This window comes from Mastigoproctus giganteus, chromosome 2, assembly GCF_048544385.1.
Source record: "Mastigoproctus giganteus isolate SK-2022 chromosome 2, ASM4854438v1, whole genome shotgun sequence".
NCBI lineage: Eukaryota > Metazoa > Arthropoda > Arachnida > Uropygi > Thelyphonidae > Mastigoproctus > Mastigoproctus giganteus.
In genome coordinates, this window is record NC_143576.1 from 158994081 (window position 1) to 159010526 (window position 16446).

Sequence of the window (16446 nt, forward strand, 5' to 3'; positions counted from 1 at the left end):
TTTTACCAATACTACTATCAAGTAGATAAAATTCTTTCAATGTCAAAATTAGTTTAAGAAAGTGAATAAACAAAAGAATGATGTGTACGCCATACTACTAAAAGTTTCAGATAAACTATATTTGGAAAAACAAGAGTTTCAATGAAAAATGAATAAGATGTAGGTTCGCCCTTCACCCCCCCCCCCCCATGACAGCATCGATCAGTTATCCAATTCCTTAAAGCAAGCAACAGGAATTTGTGGCAGTCCCTCTGGCATTTCAGCTGTAGACAGTAGGCCTGTCACTGATTTGGCTTTTCGGTTGATCCAATTCTCAAGGGTATCCAATCGGATTCAGGTCTTGAGTCTTGGTAAGCTAGGCCACTTGTTGGAGTTCGCTTTCCTCAACGTTTTTACGCCGCTCATTTTGTGGGCTGGAGCATTATTAGTCTGGAACAGGGAAAATTGTTTCCATAGAACAGTTCACGCTGAAGGCTGCTATCTTAACCACAGACCTGTCTAACTGTCAGCGCAGTTGTGGTTGTACTGCAACGAACAGTCCGAGTCCGAACCACGAGAAGCAGCACCACATTGTGACCTCCGTTTCCTCTGAACGTTATTATGATCACAATATATGTAGTGAATGGCGTTCGCCAGGCATCCTTCACATCGAATTGGTAACGCGACCCATAGCTCTTAGGATATGTTTCCACTGTCCCATGATCCATGAACGATGAGGAAGGCACCACTGCAAACAACGTCTGGTATTTGTTGGATTGATCTGGAGCTTTTAAGTATTAGCAGCAGCGCTGTTAGGAAACCCTCATGCTGTGTAGTCCCTATGGAACGTGGTCACCGTTACGTTCATTCCAGTAGATATCTAGAGCTCCGGTGTAACGTTTTTCCAAGGAAAACGCTTAGTGTTAGCTTCTTCATTAAATCATTGTCTTTTTAATACTAATAACGCTAATTACAAACTGCGGACACGGAATCTCACGATTAACTCTCTTTGAATTTCTTTCCCTGATTTATTTTGCTTGCTTGTGATATCTCTGCCACTTTCTGTATACATTTAAATACATCTTTGTCTTACCTTTCATTATATGGGCGTACTGTTCTCTTGTAGAAGGTCGCTTTTTTTCCCTTGAAGCTCTTGCGGTAATTCAGCTGATATCATTATGGCTCAGACGATAATGTGAAAAAGGCCTGGATTCTATTCTCGTAGTTGGAAGAAGTCGAGAGCTACTCCATTTAAAACTGGATGAATCTTTATGCCTGTTTTTCACAATACTGCCTCATTAGTCAGTCTCAAGCGAGTTTTTGTAGTTGTAGTGGGGTTTTAGGAGCATCAGCAACTAAGGCCATATTGCTCCGTGTATGCTGTCTGTAAATTGCATGTGTTGTGTAGTCGATTTTCTGTTTGCTGGACGAGAAATCCGAGTTTCCGGGAGAAAAAACGATGCTACCATAGTTTTTTTAGACCAATTAATTCAGCCACGTTGTGAAAAAGGCCCATTAAAATTCCTCACGCCAATGACGGGACTCGAATTCAGGTCTTTTCCACCAGGTGTTGGAAAGACGGTGATTCTACCAAAGGAAGCCTTGTGTTTCTCCTGGAAACACAAGGCTTCCATTCCTCGAAAAAGGGTAAACCAACCATAGAACACAAAAAATTTAATGAAATCATACACTAAAGCTTCATGGCCTTAATTAACCGCTACTTCGACCACTTTGAAGAGTTAGTGTAAGTATCCATCTTCCCATTTAAATTCTAAAACAGCTTTCACATTTTATTATAATAATTATTAAAACTGTTTATTTCATGTTATCGTTATTTTTTCATTCATTAACAATAAAGAAATTAATTATAAAACGGTTTCAAATTTATCACTAGCAGATTTGTCGTAGAATGTTCTTAAGCCTTCTTTGGTCACTTAAAATAAAAATTGATACATTTTAAATGTTGTTAAACGATTTACATATTTGAATAAAAAAAAACCTAAGCTGTCTTAACGAACATAGACAATAACTAAATTAATATCTGCGTGAACCGCCACGTGGTACCAGACGTGACGTATCATTGATAAATATTCGACGTCAGATGTTTATTTTATTTTATTTTTATTTTTTATGTGACTTGTTTGTACACCGAGAGAGAGAAATTGAATTCTGGTTTCATTTAGATTAAAACTGGCAAAAACTGTGCAACATTTCTATACAAAAACCACTGATCAAAAAAAAAAAAAAAAGCTGCACTATTTATGACAGTTTCGCTGTTGAAATAGTGTTCAGTATTTAAAACGACTCTGTGGGTATAAAAATAAAACGAAGTTCCACCAAGGCTAACAAACAAAAATTAAGGATTGTCGGTGTAAAAATGTGGCCACAAAGTAATGTTGAGAAAAATGCTTTCAACAAAGATTTCCAGTCGCTGCCATAGGAAAAGTGATTTTCTCTATCCACTGCAAGAACGGGACCATTAAAGAAGAGAATAAAAAGAAAAGAGCGGGGGATCGTCGTAATTCATGGCACACAGACGAGGGTTTTTAATCTTCAACCAAGTTGATAATAATTAGATAGATCGCTCTCTCTCTCTTTCTCTCTCTCTCTGTCTTCCTGTCTAATGACCGCCGGCATCCTAACAAGCCAATAAGGTAATCGGGCCTTAATGACTCGGGCCTCACGATCCCCCTATATCTTATGACGGTAATGTTTAATGAACGCATTGATCGACTGGAGGCCACAAATAACGAGGACTTTTCCCACTAATCACTGTTTTCTTTCCTTTGTTTTTGTGACGACGTCTATTGGAGAAAAACAAAAACTGTACCGATAACAGACACATTAGCGGTGACAGTTCGCTGGATCGTGGAGATGCTGATGAAGCCGATACATCGTCTTTGACGCGAGGAAAGAAGGAAGGGGAGAGATTCATACAGTAGGAGAATGAAGGAACACTCAAAAGAAAGAAAGATGCCATTTGTAAGAACTCGCCAAAGTGAGAAAGAGAGAGAAATGATTGAATGCTAAATTACTTACTTTGCCAAGATAAAAAATTATTAAGAACCAGATATTAAGTTCCTGAAGATGCTCATACCTGTTGGTTAGGATAGCATTTATTTGGACCTCGAGGTAACGCAGTATTTTCAAAACGTCTATGTATGGCATCTCATTGTCATGGCAACGGATGATGTTTGGACACCGGATTATTACCCCCCCTCTTGAAGTGAAAATCTTGATAAAGCACTTACCACCCTCTTACCTTAAGTACTCCAAGATCACTATGTTCGCAAGAGAAGTTGTCTAAGCGATTTCAATGAGGTCTGTGATCTGGTTGAAGGTTTTAAGAGAAATGAATTGATTTCTGAAAACATCAAAGGAGATGTGTGTTTTGTTTTCATTTGTTGGGATATTGTTGTGAAGGTGATATGAAAAGTAATATCCTTTACTGCATAACTTTTGAAAGAATAGAGATAAATAAAATAAAAAAAACCGAACTTATAGATAAACATGTCCTCCAGGTAGCACAGTTTATATAATCACTGTCCTCTACACAAGAGGTGGAAAATACCAGGGCTTGAATCCTGGCAATGGTGCTAGCAATTTTTATGGGATTTCTTCACAACGTGGTTGAGTTAGTCTACCTCAGGAGACAGTAACAGTTTTTTCTCCCGGAAAATCTTCTTGTCATCAGTAAACAGAAATATCGACCATGGAATACACGAAAATTTCACAATGTGACTAATAATAATCGTAGTTTTAGTTGCTTTGGCGTTTAACGAGGATACATGCAGAGCGTAAGCAAAAACGTTGTTGTTGCAGTAGGGTTTTAGGAGCATCGGCGACTAAGGCCATGTTGCTTAGTGTATTATCTGCGAATTGTTATGTTCTGAGGTCGATTTTCGTTTGCTCGACGAAAAACTCGAGTTTCCGGGAGAAAAAAACCATGCTACCCTCGCCTGAGCCCGACTAACTCAGCCACGTTGTAAAAAAAGCCCATTAATTCTTCACGTCATCGCCCGGTGTGGGGAGGACTGCGATCCTACCCACGAGAGCCAAAAACGTTGGTACATTTCGTCCAGGTTTAATCGGTTTTTGTATGTCATTAAAATTCTTTCGGCAGAGAGGCCAACCATTTCTTCACCACTGCTATAACTTCCATTTCAATCATATCTGTTGCCTGAGAGGTCAACCATGGGCTGTCGGGAGTATGCGGAACAACTGAAAATCCCAGCGACGAAATTCTTATCAATGTTGCAAGGTTTCAATGAGGTCGCAAATTGCTGCGTGCAGCAACATTGCTCGATCTTACTCGTTTTATTCTTTTCTTGAGCTTGTTCAGTGTCTCAATGTACCGATTGAATTTATTGTGTCCAAAAATTTGATGAATGCTTTTAGTACTCAGAAACTCAATAATTGTACGTTCTTCGAACCGCATGTTCAAAGAAGCTTCTGTTTGAAACAGCGTAACTTGTAAACGAACAAACATACAGAAATGTTGCTGCGCATGTACTAACTATAAATTATTAGCAACATGAAAGCTAGTTGGATCTTTCTGCATCACCTATCGCCAAGCTGATGAACTGAGGCACTTCTGCGTTGGCTTCTGCAATTCTCCTGCTGGCGGTTTAGATGTGTGCTAAGCGCCAAAGCAGCTAAGGCTATGAGGCATCAATATATCTGTAATTACGTGTACTCTTCAGTCAGGATGATGTTTGCTGGACGAAAAAAAAAAAAAAACTTTTAACCCTCGCCTTGACCAACTAACTGAGATACATTGTGTGACAAAATGCCCATAAAATATTTCTCACGTCATGGACGAGATTCGAACTGAGGCTTTTTCTGTGTTCAAACAATAAGGGTTATCGGAAGGAAATGAGCATATTTGTCTTTTTTGATGTTTAAATTCTGCTATGGGGAAAGTGAGGAATACTAAACACTGCTGGCTTATTTATGTGGGAAAGAGAATTAAAAGTTAAATTTAAAATCATATATACATAAGGAATCATTATTCCTTATTTATATATTAAAACACCCACAAAAAATAAATAAATAAAAATCACAACCGTTTTATAATTATTTATAAAACAAGATGAGAAATAGAGATATACGGATAAATTAAGAAATGAAAATAACAACTATAAAGTTAAATATTTTGAGTTTTTATTATTACCCGAAGTCCTACTATGTTAGGACTTTACAATAATAAACACAATTGTAAACGCTCAGGGTCGATGTTGTTGGATGTTTGCAGAAACTTATAATAAAGTAAAAAGTGTAAGCAAATTAGAAGATGGAATTTGGATAAAAATTTTACACGAAACGAACGTCTAGAAATATTTCAAGGAAATCAATGTCTTCTTTTTCAGTTTTTCATTTAAGGAGCGAACAATTATTGCAGAAGGCAACAAACAGAAGTTTGGAAACTCAAAAACTGAATGTGTATCTATGCGATTGTCATAATCTGGTATGTAAAATTTGCCACGAGTTTCCATCAGAGGTCGAGTCAGCCATTTTGGATTTTGGTTTGCTTATCATTTCTTCTGAGTTCGGTTAGGACTCAGACTACGGTCTCTGGAGCAGGTGGCACACAAAGACATTTAACGCGATATTGGGGTTCTGTAATTAAAGGTTACATACTCTGGTGATCCTCAAAGAATAGTCATAGAAAGTGAAATCGTACCCATCAGAAAAAGTTCAAGAAAAAACTTGTGAAACGCCTTATCTGGCTGGTTATTAAAGAGCCACTGCCTCTTTAATTTGGGTTTTTAAGTGAATAAGTTGAATAAAAATCAAATTATTGTATGGTTCTGGAATCTTAGTAGATAAAGTGCTCACTATTAAATACTTTGATTTTTTTTATTATCAACAGAGACTTTTAACCAGTTTTCATATGTAGTCTTTAATGCTCTTTCTTAGGGAAGCTTCAATTATATCTAACACACACACTAATCAACAAGGCATTGCTGGCCATTAGTAGAGCTGTTCTCAATCAGGCTTCTTGTAGCCCGTTAGGTGGACACGCTTGTCTGAATACCTACAGCTTCCACAGCTGCGTCCCAACGCTGACTTATGGCGAATGTCTTGTTTAAAGAGCGCCCTGAGGAAGGATAGCAGCTCCCTCTAGTGTTAAATGATCTGTTTCGGAGATTGTGGGTTCCTTTTGTATTTTTCCTTGAAGAAATCGTTAGTCGGTTACTTTCTGAATGTTTTATGAAATTGAGAGACATAGTCACATTGATATTGGGAACGGGCTTGTCTTGTCTTCTTCTTAATACAAGACAAGCCAGTATACTAGATCTTTCGTCTCCAGTTCCTTGACAGATGTAAGAACCAGCATTAATACAATGTCTCCGTTTTCTATTAGTCTGAAACACTCATCGACTTTCAAAAAGAAAAAAAAAATAGTATATATCTTCAGAATAATAACAGAACAATATACTGTAAAATTCAGAAATACGAGTATGTCATAAGGACTAGTTTGTATTTAAATTCAGATGAATCATATCTGTTCTCATTCCTTGTCATATTATCAGCATTCTTGATGAGGAACATATACGATATAAAGTTACCATCGACAATAAAAAGATACGCTCTTCTCACAATCTCGGTGTGTACTGCCACGCGTTCTGTGGTAACAGGTCACCAACTTGATGAAAAAATCCAGAAACAAGCTGTTTATTTACTCTGTACATTGCGAATCAGTAACTGTCGATAACCGTAACCATATGGGCAATAATGATTGGAACGTGACCAAGCATGACTCTCCTGCCACTTATCTCGATTTTCCAATAAGATCGTACCATACTATTGCAGACATTAATTCTTTATTTCAACATGGTAAGAGCATTTATTTTTGTTAGATGTCACTGTTTATCTGCTCTGAGAAACTAGTGAGGGTTAGTAATGGCGCACGGTTGGCCATCTAACTGCAAATTCGAACGATTGGAGAATGTACTTTTTTTAATGCGTTTTTCTTATGTGATGTTAGCAAAGTATACGCGTCTTCAATTCTATTAGAGTACTCTAAGGCCTTATACGATCGTGTGACGGTCAGCGGTATTTTATTTCATCCCTTAAAGAATCTATTTAGGTATTTCATTTACAATCGGAAGTGAGAATTTCCAATGTAAACTCAAGAAAACGCCGAGGGGCAGCTAAGAAACGTAGAAATCTCAAGTAAAGTGCGTTGATGGGTCAGTAAACAGGTCCACGTCTTACCCAAATCCCCGTAATGCACTTGGAAAGATGTCTGTCCCGATTAATAAAAGAAGGTACGTGTCGACGATCGCCAACCTTATCCACAATGGCCTCCGGACAGACAGAGGCTTGGAGGATTACGTCCAAACGCAACCAATATTTTCCTCCTATTTCGTTAGATATATTGGGGACCAATCCCATTATCCAGGGAAGTAGCAGTCATGGGGCCTTAGCTGGCGAAGCTATGAGTTCGGCGCTCACGTTGCACGGGTGATAAGAGGGCGAGCGGACGCTCATCGGAGAAATAATTTCGAGAAGATATCCGTGTCGTTCGCAGCTGTTAGGGTTCTGAATAAACTACCTGCCGTCCACGTGACCCAACAGGCTGCGAGGGAGAAACATCTGCACATTGTAGGTCAGAGTACTGTTGCCAGACACGGATGGAGTCGAGATTAACCATGATTCCATTAGGCCTGATGGATTTGCCCGTTCACTTTGCGTGAAATTTCGTGCCGGCTTCGGTTACACCCACAGTTTAATATACGTATATGCGTACATCTTATAGATACAGACTGTATAACATATATAAGTTAAGTTTAGTTTAATGAAATCTTATAAAAATGACATGTTTATGGGGAGAAAAACCCAGAAAGTTAGCAAAGTTATGAAATTTCGAAGTCCAAAGTTGGCTAAATTGAGAAATATCAAAGAAAATGTAATCGTACATAGCTAGGAAGTAGAAAAGTTAGAGGTCAGCTTGATCTAGAATCATCGGTTTGTGTTGTAGCTGTTCACCCATACGTTGTTGATATATAAAAGGTTTAAAGACGAATTGCATTTTATTAATGTAGTAGAATCAGGGGGTGTGGATAATGCACTGAAGTTCTAACAGCTAAATGTTAGGATCTTTTGGTTTAGTGTTGGTACATGCTTAGCATTTTTATACTGTTCTTAATATGCTTGTATTTATTTGTGTTTATTAATTGGTTTAGTCTTTTGGGTTGTATATTTAATATAACCAACCATCAGTTTTAACGATTATGTTTTGTTATATTGTAAGTTAAAGTTAAAGCAGTTTTCTTTACTGTGCAGGTTTTAAAAAACAAATTGATTGATAGATTATTTTCTAGGTTTGGTTCAGAAGGGTACGTATATGCAAATTAGGTTGTTAAGGCAAGTACCATTGAAAACTTTGCAGTTTGATGTCGGGATTACTTTCTGTTTATATACATTTACAATGATATACTTCTGTACTTTTCATTTGACCTGCACAAAAAATTCCTTACCATTCCACATAAATGCAATTGTTATTTCTGGAAAGCTGCTATAAATTGTTTCGATATTTCATTGAAATTTAATTTTGTTCTCGTATACCTCACTGGTACGAGTTTAAATATTTCTGTTAATTTGTAAAATGGAATGGATGTAAGGAGATGAATTAAGTTGACTTTTGTAATATTTTATATTAACTTGATCCCTTTAGGTCTGTAATAATGCGTAATGTGGCTAATTTCTTCACTATCTGTCCCTCAGCAAGAAGAAAATCAACTTCAGCGGACGGATTTTCCTAACAATTTGATGAATTTGACCTCTTTCCATGTTGTGGAACTATAATGTTCCATTTCCATAGAAGGGACAGTGTAAAAACTTAGTTTGAGCAAAACAACTCGCCTAGTGACTCAAAATTCAGACATGAATAAACGAGCAAAAACATTTAGAATGAATTGGAATGCCCGACCAGGACTCAACCACCATACTATTAGTCTGAAACACTTATTCGACTCTCTTCTGCAACTGTACTGGCGACTGCATTAATGGACACAAGTTCTTGCTGCTATAAGAAACTAATCGAAAGCCTTTCACGACGGATCGATATTATCATATCTATATTATTAAAAAAAATTCACCTTGATATTTATCTATAAGTTGCTGCGCCACTACTTGAAATATTGGAGAACCGCCGAGATCTTAAAAATCCAGTTTAGTTTCCTAGTACAAACAGCAAATGTATTAGTTATTTATTTTTAAGATCTTATTACAATCACTGGGACAGTCTTACTTCACTGTTCCCTTTACAAGGTAAAAAACAAACTTTTGATCTTTCCGATAATATTGGATAAGTCTATGAAGCCAGGCATAATAATTTTAAAAGACACTGGCCATAAATAACAAACTGAATTAAGTAAAATAAATAAAAATTAAAAATATGTACAGAGAACGAACTCAGGAAATGCTGCAGTATTTCAAGTAAAATCACTAAAATTAAAGGTACTAAAAAAAATCTGCAACACGTTCGATGTCACCAAGGACCTTACGCACTACAACATGAAGAAAAACAAGAGGAAGCTCACTAGGCATTCTCTTCCATAAGTGAGAGACATTTAGCTGCCTGTTGTTTTTCTCCACACTTATTCCAACATGGCATTAATCCAACGATTGTCGGGAAGCATAAGTTCCTCAAATAGAAGATAGATCAGTACATCCCAGTTTCTATCACAAGTACTGTATTCTGTACTTATTTAATGTGAAGAGATTCAAGTCAACGCCTTGCCAACCAGTTGCAGTCATCATCGAGGTCAATCCGATGTTTTCGTCCCCAAAATTGTGCCGATAACATCGAAGTACCGCTGAAATTCCTTTTCAAGGGATTCAAGGTGCCCAGTAATCTCCACCTTCAGATTCTTCTACCACACTGCAGATTTTTTCAAACATGGCAATGTTTCCGAGATTTACTTTCCGACGCCAGTTTTGCAGCTTCGATACAAACGCCTGAAGATTGTCTTGAAATTGGGTAATATGTGTTTCCTTTCCCTGAAGTTTCAGGTTCAGTTTATTTAGCTGGTCTAAAATGTCTGCTAAGTAAGCAACTCTTTTCTTCCAAGCTTCATCATTAAAGTAAGCCACAAGGTCATGTTTCCCTTGCACTTCCAGGAACAACTTAATTTCGTCTTTCAACTCAAAGACACGACTGACAACATTTCTTTTCGACACAGCAGTGTAGAAAAGAATCTCGTGATCAGAATTCATGTTTTTACTGAGTTTTCTAAACAGACGGGTGTTGATGGCTCCAGATTTGATGTAATTCACAATTTTCATCAGAGAATCAAGTACATCTTGCAGAGGAGCTAGAAGAGTCTTACTGGCAAGAACATATCGGAGAATCATGCAGTGAATGCCCTTTGCTTGGGGAGCAAGTTCTTTCACTCTTGTCTGAAAGCCCGACTTTGACCCTATCATAGCTGGTGCCCCATCTGTACAAACCCCACAGACGTTTTTCCATTGTAGTTCTCCAGTTTAAAAAAAAGGTATTTATCTTCTCCATAATATCTTCACCTTTTGTAGTAGTTTCAAGTGAACTACAAAACAGGAATTCTTCTTTGATGTTATCTCAATGAATACATTTCACGAAGACAAGCAACTGGGAACATGAATTTACGTCCGCTGATTCATCAACTTGAAGAGAAAACAATGAAGAAACTTTGATTTCATTCAAAACCTGCTCTTTCACGTCTACGGACATATCTGAAAAGCGCCTCTGAATTATTGGGCACAGATATTTGCTGCATCTTTATCTCGCTGGCTTTACCATCTCAAGCATGCAGGTTTGATGACCGTTTCTCCAATCGTGTAAGTTTTTTTTTTTTTGTTTGGAAATTTCCAATGTGACTTCATATGATGCTTGCACTTCAGCTGAAAGCTTCCTGTACGATCAAGTCTCTGACGCCTGAGACCAGTTTCATGGCATCGAAAGAACTCCAAATCCTTTTTAGTATGTTCTGAATGTTTGTCTCTAAGTGACGTTTCAATTTTGAAGGTTTCATAGATTCAGCACTGAGAACGACATTGCATTGTGACTTCTCTATGCCATTGCTGATCAAGGTGGTAAAGCCAAATTTTAGATAGTTTTCTGAATATTTACGTTTTTCCTCCATGGGTACGGATTTAGCATGGACTGATGACGACCCACTGACGCTCTTTAGAAAGTACAAGCAGTAGATAACCCGCGCTAGACAGCGAGTGGCTTGTTACTATCATGGCGCCAACTAAAAGTGGTTGACTATTGGCGAACTAAGTTCGCATTAGACGGCCCATCGTGGACATTATTGAATTACATCATTGCAAACATGGCAGCGTCAGCAATACGCGGTGATCTTCAACTGCGTTAAGAGAGCAACTCACCTTTATTCGACAGTCCGAAAACTTCCTGTAGGATCAAGCCTCTGAGACCAGTTTCATGTCGTTTTCGACGCCATGAAACTGGTCTCAGAGGCTTGATCTCCGAAAGAACTCCGAATCCTTTTCACCAATTTTAAAAATGAATTTTGCATCATAGTGAATATTTTTTTTCAGTTTACTATTTGTAACATAGAATTTTATTCTAATGATAACACCGCTTTGTATATTTTATTTTTAGGGAGCTTTAATATTTTTTCAAATTTTAAAAAATATTAAAGGTCCGCCATAGAAAATAATATAAAATGTTTAATATGTATGAACACGGTGGGCTTTTAATATTTTTTAAGTATCCGCTGCGATGGACTTTAAGTCACTTCCTTTCATTTATCAAAAATCAGTGTTACAACCACGTGTAGCCATATTGAAATAAATAAGTGTTGAAAACCTTCGCGGCGACCTCCCAGAAAATACTTTGCGACCCCCTTGGGGGTCGCGCCCACAGTTTGGGAAGCCGGGGTATAGAGGAATGCCCTTCTTTACGATCCTTCAAATGTAAATAGGGTTTTGCCAATATGAAGGAGATAAAATCTCCACATTGTATGGTGCACCACCACCACCACCACTGTTATTCTTGTCATGAATGGACGATTTCAATTTGGCCGATCTTAGCCGGAGTACAATTGACATAGTCTTTAAATCCTAGCAATGACCAGAAACGCATTCAAAACCTCCGGATGCTTTAGAACTTTCAGTTTATTTTTCGTTTGTTTTTATATCAAGTAATGGATCAACTAAGGCCATGAGGCGTTGGTACATTTATGTGTGTAAACTGCGCGTATTATAAGAGGAGTGGTCAAAAAGTCCCGAGAACAGGATGTATAGAATAGGTTATCTTGATAGCTTAATATCTTATAAAACAGCATGAAAAGAACTGTATTATTAAATTACAGTTTCTCAGAGCGAAACGGATACAAAAATATAGATTGTGATAAGTTTAATAATCATAACAATCTTTAATCATAAAAGAACTGTATATCAATGTCTTATGCAGTTTATAAAATTTTATTTGTGTTGGTAAGTGGAAGAAGAATGATTATCCAGCATCATTCGGTAAGCAATTATTGACCAAAGAGGGTAGAAATGCTAAAGGAATACAGGAAGTAATGACCAGTATGTTTGGGGAATTATCACTCAGTTATGCTTCTCAAAAAAAAAAAAAAAAAAACTCAAACTATTATATTTGGGCCACCCATTATTTTTAATATATGCGCATATATGTATTTTGTCTGTAAATTCCGTGTGTTCTCTGGTTGATTTGCCTGTTTTGCTGGACCGAAAAACCTTGCTATCTCATCGACTAACTCAGCCACGGAGTGATCAGTTATGCTACTGTTGCAAGTTGGTCAACAAAGTTCAAAAGAGGACAGGAGTCAGTCGAGGATGTTCCATGGTCTGGTTGGTCATCTGAAGCAACTGCCATTGAAAAAAAAATTAGAAAACAGAAGAATTACAACGTCTGAACTTGAAAAAGCATTTAACATTTTTCACGGAAGATTTTTAACGACTCCAAAAAAGTGCAAGGTGGGTTCTCAGAAACCTTTTCATTCATGAAAAACAGAAGATGGAGTCATCAAAAGAGAATTTAAAATTAATTCTTGCTAATACAGATCGATTTTTATCTCGTCTGGCGATTGGTGATAAAACATTGCTTAAATATTTTTGATCCTGAATCCAAATTACAAAGAATGCCGCAAAACGGCAAGGGATCTCCAGTCCCCCCCCCCCCAGATTTCGTATTTAACCATCAATTGGAAAGGTGTCAGCCTCAGTATTCTGGAACACAAAATGAATGTTGTTAATTGATTACTCTGCACCTAAAGCCACAAATAACAGTGGAATTATGGAAGTCTCGTGCCAAAGATAAAAGCTGCATTATGGGAGGAAAGTTGGGTCATCATTGGGTTTTGCTCCTCTAATGAAGGATTAGACTCTTTGCAGAGTAAATCCAATAAGTGTATTGAACTTCGAGATAAATGCATTGAAAAATATTCTATCCATGTCTTTTATACTCTGCTCTCAGAACTTTTAAACCACCCTCTTGTGTTCGGTTTGCCTAATTTTTGGATAATAACCCGCTTTCTGAGAGTAGGGAAAAAACAGTGCAAATCTTTAGCCTGAGACTAACTCGGTCACGGTGAAAAAAAATCTTATGCAGGAGATTCGAAGCAGATCTTTTCCATACGGTGTAGAAAGGCAGAGAATGTGCTAGTCGCGAGGGGTCAAATAGATTCTCATGAGATACTAGTGTAATTTGTTTCCATAACCTATAAGTTTAAAGTTCTGAACAATCTGAACTTAAAAGGAAGCATTTGGAAATCCTAACTCTTCTCTGGCTAATATTTCTCTCGGCTGACAAATCCATTCTGGATTTTGATTACTTTGAAATGGAACAGTTATTAATACAATTTTTCGATGTTCTGATTGGAGGTTAAAGATTGCCTTTTTAATTTGTAAACTTCTTCCATCGAGACACTTATCAACAAGTGGTGTTACTGTCCAAAGACCTGATGCATCCCCAAGGTGTAATTTTCTTTGCATACACGGCGAGAACGTGTAATGGAACCATGTTTGAAATGAAGTTCCAAAGTTTTGGCTATTTCGAGAAAATCTGGGTATCCATTGGTAATTAAAATTCTATTTTATAGCTTTCTACTTCAAACGGAGGACTTGATATCGCAAAAGTTGTTTACCCTGAAAATTGAAGTCCAGCCTGGCTTGTAGAAGGCTGACTGTGACATACATTGGATGAAATTAATAGGCAGTATGAAAGAAAAGTCGGACAACTTTAAAAGTCAATAAAACACCAATTTATTTACTTTTACGTGACATGTGCAAACATATTAAGAACAAAGACTAATACTTACCATAGCTTTACATGTATCGTTAAAGAAACTGTTCAACAGTGCGTATTTGTCAAAAAATACGCACTGATTTATCTAAAAATATGCTGGTGGCAGTCTTTTTAAGCAAATAACTGCCACTTGCCTTCTTGTTAAATATATTTCCCAATTCTTTCTGTTTTACAGTTGAATTAATCAATTGTAACTTTCGCTTGCACAGTTTGTCACACCTTTACTCATCCAATTGTATGATTACTTCTTTTTCCAGATGACATAAATTTTGAGTCTGTTTTGACATTAACATTTTATCATCTTGATGTTCACGATATCTGATTCTTTTCTTAAATCCAGCCAAAAAGGTTAATTCCTTTCTCTTTAGCACAACTCTTGAAATTTAGTGTACAGTAGTACTACTAGAATGGAGTGATGATGGGTTGCCCTTAGACATGGATTTCTGTACACAGTAATTTTCTGAAATATGTAACGAGGAACATTGTTCCAGAAAAAGAGAAGGTAGAAAAAACAAAGAATAGGTAGTTGGTTTAGAATAAACTTCTTTTCTGGCTAATCGATGCATATTTGCAGATTTATTTGGGGGGAGGGAGAAGAGACGGATTTGGAAATTTCACTTCAAATCAGATCCCTATTGCAATATTTGTAGAAAAAGCGTCAACCGAAATTAAATCTTAATGTGATACGGAATTCATTGAGATTGTGATAGAGGAACCACAGATTAACCACACTGCTGTTTTTGGATACTGAGGTCTTTTGGTAAAATCTCCAAATATAAAAACAATATTCCATGGTAAGCGGATTTATACGCAAAAGGAGTGATGTCTGACATGCATATGCCAAAAAAGACAATCTAAGTACAAAAATGTTTCAATCCGAAATTCTGAGTATTTAAGAAGATGGGAATAGCCGCGACAGATTCCTTTTTGCTGGAGATGAAATAAGATTCAATTTGAGAAGGACTGAAGCTATCTTGGTCTCCACTACAATTGCAAGGTGACCTGAAAGCTAGTAGTTAATGAAGTGGTAGATATTCGAGTTGGCGTGGTTGTGTTTTTGTAAAGAAAAATTTGGAAGATGGAGTACAACATACTAGCATCATTACTGATACATAGAATGAAGTGGACGAATGAAAAGAACTTCAGGTATTTCAGCATTTGTTAAAACGCTTGAAGATATCTACCATTCCACATAGACAGCGGCCAAATAAGAAACTAGCCTTACAGTTGTAATAATTAGACGGCAAGCCACAGGACGGTATTTGCGCTAGAGGCCTTTATGCAGAACCCCATAAAATTTTTTTCAAAGATAACTGATAAGAGCTAAGGGAACCTCACAGGCGATTTCTTAGCTTATAAATTCATACTGATGATAATTAACTGAATCTAAAGTTTCGATATCTATAGGAACTGGCATTTAATAAATTTTTTCGTTTCGTTACTTTAGCGGAGGTGAAGTAGTCGAAAGGTAAAAGGGTGACAAAGTTTTATCTACCTTTTTAGGAACTAGCTAGTGGGAACACAAAAAACAGTGGAGTAATATAACGTTAAAAAGCAACAAAATCGAAAGGACACTAGGAATCATTTTGTGGGTTTTTGCCCGTACACACCACTGTTGAGCCAGACAGTAGAGATTGCTTCTCTGGCTGGTCTCCGCCACGGTCCCTAAGCTTCCTGGACGGAGACCAAGTTAATAAAAAAAAGGTTTCTATAGTGGAATGTGCAAGAAAGGGTGGGTAAAAAGAATAATTGGAGGAAGGCATCCCCCAGTTAACAGTGGAGTCGCGAACATTCCAAGAGGCGAAGGATAGGGGGATTCCCAGAGAAGGGGAGAAACCTCAGGGATGGGATGAAAATTACACGGCAAGTTTGCTGTTTAGATCGCCAGTGGCATGAATGGTCAGAGGCTGATTTCTGGCAGCAGAAATCCTATCCAGCAATAGCCGGGTTAGCAGGAGGCAGTACATGGTAAGTACAAAGAGTCACGGTCAATGGAGGTGCATGAAAGAAATTTTTCTTTCATTTTGGGTTGAAGTAGGTCTAATTGTTAGCAGTGCACCTAATAAAATTTTAGATTCTGTGTGAGTGTACATGTCGCTTCATGTAAATTCATCTAACTTCTTAAAGATGAAAATACCTTATTTAATTGGATTGGCTCTTTTTGCCGTTGAAATGGATAT

General features: G+C 37.4%; 2 protein-coding genes across 2 annotated transcripts in view; one reads left to right on the plus strand and one right to left on the minus strand.

Moving 5' to 3' along the window:
- Positions 1 to 16446, plus strand: part of LOC150089697 (zinc finger protein 488-like) — a 64872-nt gene that overhangs the window by 3771 nt on the left and 44655 nt on the right. The gene's annotated exons all lie outside the window — the stretch shown is intronic.
- Positions 9829 to 10416, minus strand: LOC150089698 (SCAN domain-containing protein 3-like). The gene has a single exon (XM_090390078.1). The coding sequence runs from the start codon at positions 10414 to 10416 to the stop codon at positions 9829 to 9831; it is 588 nt and encodes a 195-aa protein (XP_090246204.1).

Excerpts from the sequence above, each read along its gene's own strand:
- LOC150089698 (XM_090390078.1), bottom strand. The coding sequence starts at position 10,416 with ATGATAGGGTCAAAGTCGGGCTTTCAGACAAGAGTGAAAGAACTTGCT.